The 7,050-nt window shown below is 44.8% G+C and overlaps 1 protein-coding gene across 6 annotated transcripts in view; it reads right to left on the reverse strand.

Annotated features, from left to right (window-relative positions):
- ppfia1 (PTPRF interacting protein alpha 1) overlaps window positions 1-7,050 on the reverse strand; it is a 100,093-nt gene that overhangs the window by 75,137 nt on the left and 17,906 nt on the right. For all 6 annotated transcript variants that reach the window (XM_079873338.1, XM_079873336.1, XM_079873337.1 and 3 more), the window contains exons 3-7: window positions 5,379-5,480; window positions 3,208-3,372; window positions 3,053-3,127; window positions 2,405-2,500; window positions 1,782-2,006 (exon numbers count right to left, since the gene is read on the reverse strand). In XM_079873338.1, coding sequence (XP_079729464.1) covers window positions 1,782-2,006; window positions 2,405-2,500; window positions 3,053-3,127; window positions 3,208-3,372; window positions 5,379-5,480 — 663 coding nt within the window. The remainder of the gene's footprint in view (window positions 1-1,781; window positions 2,007-2,404; window positions 2,501-3,052; window positions 3,128-3,207; window positions 3,373-5,378; window positions 5,481-7,050) is intronic.

The following is a 7,050-nucleotide window of genomic DNA, read 5'->3' on the forward strand; positions in this document are numbered from 1 at the left end:
CACACACACACACACACACACACACACACACACACCTGACGTACCTCACGTATGTCTCTCTGCAGTCAGTCACACACACACACACACACACACACACCTGACGTACCTCACGTATGTCTCTCTGCAGTCGGTCACACACACACACACACACACACACACACACACACACACCTGACGTACCTCACGTATGTCTCTCTGCAGTCAGTCACACACACACACACACACACACACACACACCTGTCGTACCTCACGTATGTCTCTCTGCAGTCGGTCACACACACACACACACACACACACACACACACACACACCTGACGTACCTCACGTATGTCTCTCTGCAGTCGGTCACACACACACACACACACACCTGACGTACCTCACGTATGTCTCTCTGCAGTCAGTCACACACACACACACACACACACACACACCTGACGTACCTCACGTATGTCTCTCTGCAGTCGGTCACACACACACACACACACACACACACACACACACCTGTCGTACCTCACGTATGTCTCTCTGCAGTCGGTCACACACACACACACACACCTCGCGTATGTCTAACTGCAGTCGGTCACACACACACACACACACACACACCTCGCGTATGTCTCTCTGCAGTCGGTCACACACACACACACACACACACACACACACACACACACACACACACACACACACCTCGCGTATGTCTCTCTGCAGTCGGTCACACACACACCTCGCGTATGTCTCTCTGCAGTCGGTCACACACACACACACACACCTCGCGTATGTCTCTCTGCAGTCGGTCACACACACACTAGGGCTGCACAATTAATCGAATTTCTAATCGCGATTACGATTATGGATGCCACGATTACGTAATCGTTCAAAGCCGCGATTACAAAAAAAAAAAAAAAAATCCACTCTGCGTGCATTTAGAGCATGTTATGTTGTGAGAGGCGAATCACAACTACTTCAGAAAACCCAGCACAATAGGAACTACCAGGCAGTGACATATGTGTACGCTGAAATAAAAAGTCTTTCACCTCAGAAAAACGGACGTTCCTGTCATGTCAGCCGTTATACTGTGCTCGTAGCGCGCACTTTTCAATTGCACGCGCAAATGCGGCGGCGCGCGCTGTGTATAAAGTGCAAAGGAAACTACGAGCATGCAACGTTACGTTGTAAATTAGCCTAGTAAGTCACGGAATAAAAGTAAAATACCAATAAATCACGTTATTGGTACGTCGTGTGTTAGCTGAGAAGGATTTGCACGCAGGGATGATTTTCATTCTATTCACCAGGAGCATTTTCCATTTTTCATTAACAGTTCTTGTTAATATTGTGTATTCACCATGGTAACTGTCGTTTCGATATCAACCACAAAATGCCACTTTATTTTCACTTTGTGTTATTTTTTATATTTTTAAATGACTGTGGTGGCTCATACCAACATTGAAAAGCTAGTTGGGACTGCTATTTAATAGCTTTAGCATAGGCCTTGTGTTTAGTAGTCTTTACTATTAGTCATATTCTTACAATTTATGTGTATGGTAAGTAAAGGGGGACACTGTGTGTGTCCACAATTTTTAAGTAAACATGTATAATAATATGCCTATATATATATATATATATATTTCAATGTAAATTGTGATAATCGTAATTAATAATCGCAATTACAATTTCAAGGGAATAATCGGCAATTATGATTTTTGTCATAATCGTGCAGCCCTAACACACACACACACCTCGCGTATGTCTCTCTGCAGTCGGTCACACACACACACACACACCTCGCGTATGTCTCTCTGCAGTCGGCTGTTGAGGTCCTCAGACTTGATCAGGTCTCTGCGGGCCGTGTCCAGATCCTCCTCCAGCTCACACACTCGAGCGCTCAGAGTCGACACACACTCCTTCATGTGCAGGAGCTCTTTACTCTGTGTGTCCATCGCCTCCTGCAGGTCCCCGTTCTTCCCACAATCCTCCTCGGCGTACAGAGACGCGTCTGACAGGCGCTGCTGTAAACACACACACACACACACACACCTCACTGTCCTGCTGCTTCAGGAAGACTTCGGGAAACTACAACAAGCACCAAGTATTAAGAGTGAAACGATCACGCTTCTGTTTCTCAGACTCGACTGAGCAGTTTTCCACAGTGTCATTCCCAGATTCTCAGTAACAAACTTAATAGCAAAGCAAAAACTAAAAATATATTTCTAGTTTAAGTCTTGATTCAAGTCCTCAACGGACAGATCATTTTTCTAAAAAACTGTGTGTCAATCTGAAGAGAGCCATATGCACCTGGGTAATGGCTTGAGAATCCCTTTAATCGGGGGCTAAATGGCACCAGACGTTTACGATCTGGTTTAGAAGCGTGAAAGTTTTGGTTGAGTGGACGGACAGAAGTGTTTACCTTGCCATTAGTGTTTGGAGCGTCCTCATGGTTGAGTTCTGCGGAGCCGTCCACGAACACCTTCCTCTGACTGCTCTGCTCCTTCACGAACGCCAGCTACAACACAACCGCAAGCATTTTACACAAGCTGGTGTGATTCTTTAGGGTCTTCATGTAAAGTTTGTAACATTCTTTGGTTAAAATTCCTCAATGATTGTGTAAAAAAACAACCTTTTTACATCCTCAAAGACAGCTCTGTTCACAGTGAGCCGATTCTGTGCACGTCTCTTTACATGATGACGAGCAACTGCACAAGACACGTGAAGTGATGCCTTGGAGGACAGTATACAAACGGCTGAGGGGCAAACATGCTAATACGGGAAATATGCTAATACGGGACAGTCCGTCTGCAGTCGTGGGCGGAGCATGAGCAATATGACATCATATTGCTCAGAAAATCCAAACGGCTTTATTATTGAGAGTGTTTAGGCTTTTTGAGGATAAAAAAAAGAAAAAAGGAGAGAAAGGATTTTTTTCCATTATATGATGGTTGTGTCCACACTGCAAAGACACACTTACAGGCAAACCCCATATAAAAGTGAATGTTGCATCGATGACCCTTTAACCCAGCCGTGCCGATGCAGAACTGAGAGCATGAGTGAGTCTCACCTCTTTATGTGAGGCGGTCAGCTGTTCCTCCAGCAGACTGCATCTCTCCAGAGCCACTCGCAGACGCTCACGCACCTGAAACACACACACACACACGCGTGAAGCTCAGCCCACAGCTGCCACAGAACGGCACCTGAGGGTTCCCGACGCGCTACCTTCTCGTCCAGGGCCTTGTGGTGCTCGAAGAGAGACTTGAGGGCCTTGAGCACCTCCACCTCACTGGAGACTCCCGCGGGAGACTGAGCCTGACGCTTCACGACCGTCATCCTCAGAGAGCGCTCGTGACGAGACACCAGACACTCCAGATGCTCCAGCAGCAACTGAGGAGAGACAACACACACACATCACACACAACTCCATCTCAACTGCACTCAGAAATCAAAGGATTTAAACCTTGAACTGAATGTGATGAGAGAGAAACGCTGGCCGTCCAAATAACTGATCATATCAGCCTTAATAAACCACCGTTATGAAGAGACTAAAATCAGTTAATGACTGGCTGGTGATATGAAAACTTGTAGCAGACTTCTTGGTGCAGTGAATGGAAAAAGAAAATGGTGCTGTGGTGAATTACTGTGATCCACTGAATGAAGAAGTGTGAATGCTAAAAGGCTGATACTCCTAATAAAGGAGAACAAATGTTATATACAGTGAACATAACACAGTGTATATTATATATACAGTGTATATGAAGAGTTCAGATGCAAAAGCCTCTAAGTGCCATCTGAAATTTTCTTCTAGAATGATCATTTTTATCAAGCTTGTATATTTAAGTTCAGTAATTTCACTTTGTAACGGTGGCAGCCCCAAATCAAATTTGACTCAATAAATTTAAATTGTTCGGGCGCCAGACAAGTAAAACTTGTCAAGTAAAAAAAATATATATAATGAAGTTAAATTTCCCCGAAGATAACTCAAACCACTGTTACACAAAAAACGAAAATAAATTCCTTCAAATACCCACAATAATATAGAATAGGGCTTAAATGACACACAGCACAGTCAGAGATTGAAGGGTTTGGTCAAAAATATGTATATTTTAAGAAAACATTTTTGCAAAAAAATAAATAAAAAATAAACTACACAAAGTTAAATTTTCACAGAGTTTGTATTTTTTCCTTTACCTCACATGACAAATAACAAAAGATGTAAGGCAAACAGACAGTAAGTAGGTTGCTGTTCAAGTTCAGTTGAAGATTTCACAAACAAACAACACCAAAATCACGATAGTCCTTGATTCACCATCATGTCTTAAAGTTCGTTCTTTTTTTTCAAACTCAGTTTTTCGTGTTCAGTTTTCAACCAAAAGAAAAAACATGAAAAAAAAAAACCAGCGCTAGTTCTTTGGCGTCGGTTTGGTGTGTTCCGGGCTTCAGACTTCTGCTCAACAGTCCGTGGTCGTCACTGTCTGACTCTCCATAAATCTGGCCCATCATGTCTCGATGCTCCCTGTCATCTTTGGGACTGAGAACTCAAGCAGAAGCATGGCCTCATCTGACCACAGCACACGCCTCCACTGTGTGTTAGCCCATCTGAGATGAGCTCGGCCCAGAGAGCTCGCCAGCATCTCTGCACTCAGCTGATGTGAGGCTTTCTGCTGTCACAGGGATTCAAGCTGCATTTCTTGACTGTGTGAAGTGAAAAGGGTCTTCCGAAGTCCTCCTGAGCACATGTGGCTGTATTTAACACAGTAGCATGATGGTTTCTAATGCAATGCTGTCTGAAAGGTCAAAGGTCATGCACATTCAACAGTTTCCTGTCTTGCCCTACACAGACTGAGATTTCTCTGGATTCCCTGAATCTTTTCACAATATTATATATTGTAGATGGTGACAGACATCAATTCTTTGCAATCTTGCATTGAGAAATGCGATTTTTGAATTGTTTGATGATTCTCTCATGATTTTTGGCACAAAGTGGTGATCCATGACCCATGTTCGCTTGCTAAGACTGAGAAGCTCTTTTACACCCAACAATCCCCTCACATATTACCAGTTCACCGTTTTAAAAGAGTTTAACTGGGTATTATATAATCTTTCCACTTTCATTTTGCCTCCATCTCAACTTTTTTGGCGTGTGTTGCAGCCATCAAAATCATAATTTCTTTATATTTACAAAACAAAATTACGTTGGTCAATGAAAACATTAGAAATCTTTTCTTTGTACATTTGTCAATTAAAAAAAAAAGGTTCAAGAGAATTAAATCACAGATTGTGGTTTTTACTGCATTTTACAAAATGTCCCAACTTTTCTGTAAATGGGTTTTGTACATAAATATTTTTTTTGTATGTAACTTCCATAAACTTGTAAAGGTCAGAGAACTCACGCGTGTGTTGTTTCTCTCTGCCTTGAGCTCGGCGATCTCCTCCTCTCGCTCCAGAAGATGCTCGCGACACATATTCACTTCCTTTGTAAGAGCAGCAAATTCCTTCAGCGCCAAGAAACACAAAACAACATTAAACGGACTGATGATGATCCTGCTTCAAGGTCCATTCTGCAAGATGGTATAGTTGACAATAATATCATCCAGCAGGTTATCAAAGGAGCAAAAGCCTGTTTAAATTGCTATAGGTCTATATTTCACTGTATTGAAGTTAGTCTTGAGTTAGTCTAAAGCACTTAATATCAAGCATTCTGGACAGCTCAAGTCGTGCTGCACCTCACTCAGTGACCTCTGCTAGTATTCAATGTGTTTTGTCATTAGAAATGCATTATCCACTGATGTTAATTCATGCAACTGGCAGGAGTTTTCCATGCACAGACCTGATTAATTGGTAATTTGCATAATAATCTGTATAAGACTAAACACATAATATGCATGTAAACACCGCCACCGTTTTCACAGATTCACATTTTTTAACAGTGTCGTGTTAGCGCCCCTTAAGTTAACAGGCAACCTGTGGCAGTGTGTGTGTGGCGTGTGTGTGGCGTGTGTTACCTGTGGCAGTGCGTGTGTGACGTGTGTAACCTGTGGCAGTGTGTGTGACGTGTGTAACCTGTGGCAGTGTGTGGCGTGTGTTACCTGTGGCAGTGCGTGTGATGTGTGTAACCTGTGGCAGTGCGTGTGACGCGTGTTACCTGTGACAGTGTGTGTGTGGCGTGTGTTACCTGTGGCAGTACGTGTGTGACGTTTGTAACCTGTGGCAGTGCGTGTGTGACGTGTGTTACCTGTGGCAGTGCGTGTGTGACGTGTGTAACCTGTGGCAGTGCGTGTGTGACGTGTGTTACCTGTGGCAGTGCGTGTGTGACGTGTGTAACCTGTGGCAGTGCGTGTGTGACGTGTGTAACCTGTGGCAGTGCGTGTGTGACGTGTGTTACCTGTGGCAGTGCGTGTGTGACGTGTGTAACCTGTGGCAGTGCGTGTGTGACGTGTGTAACCTGTGGCAGTGCGTGTGACGTGTGTAACCTGTGGCAGTGCGTGTGTGACGTGTGTTACCTGTGGCAGTGTGTGTGACGTGTGTAACCTGTGGCAGTGTGTGTGTGACGTTTGTAACCTGTGGCAGTGTGTGTGTGACGTGTGTTACCTGTGGCAGTGCGTGTGTGACGTGTGTTACCTGTGGCAGTGCGTGTGTGACGTGTGTAACCTGTGGCAGTGCGTGTGACGTGTGTAACCTGTGGCAGTGCGTGTGTGACGTGTGTTACCTGTGGCAGTGTGTGTGACGTGTGTTACCTGTGGCAGTGTGTGTGACGTGTGTAACCTGTGGCAGTGTGTGTGTGACGTTTGTAACCTGTGGCAGTGCGTGTGTGACGTGTGTTACCTGTGGCAGTGCGTGTGTGACGTGTGTTACCTGTGGCAGTGCGTGTGTGACGTGTGTAACCTGTGGCAGTGCGTGTGTGACGTGTGTTACCTGTGGCAGTGCGTGTGTGACGTGTGTTACCTGTGGCAGTGCGTGTGTGACGTGTGTAACCTGTGGCAGTGCGTGTGTGACGTGTGTTACCTGTGGCAGTGCGTGTGTGACGTGTGTAACCTGTGGCAGTGCGTGTGTGACGTGTGTAAC

The sequence above is a fragment of the Squalius cephalus genome, assembly GCF_949319135.1.
Source record: "Squalius cephalus genome assembly, chromosome: 6".
Taxonomy (NCBI): domain Eukaryota; kingdom Metazoa; phylum Chordata; class Actinopteri; order Cypriniformes; family Leuciscidae; genus Squalius; species Squalius cephalus.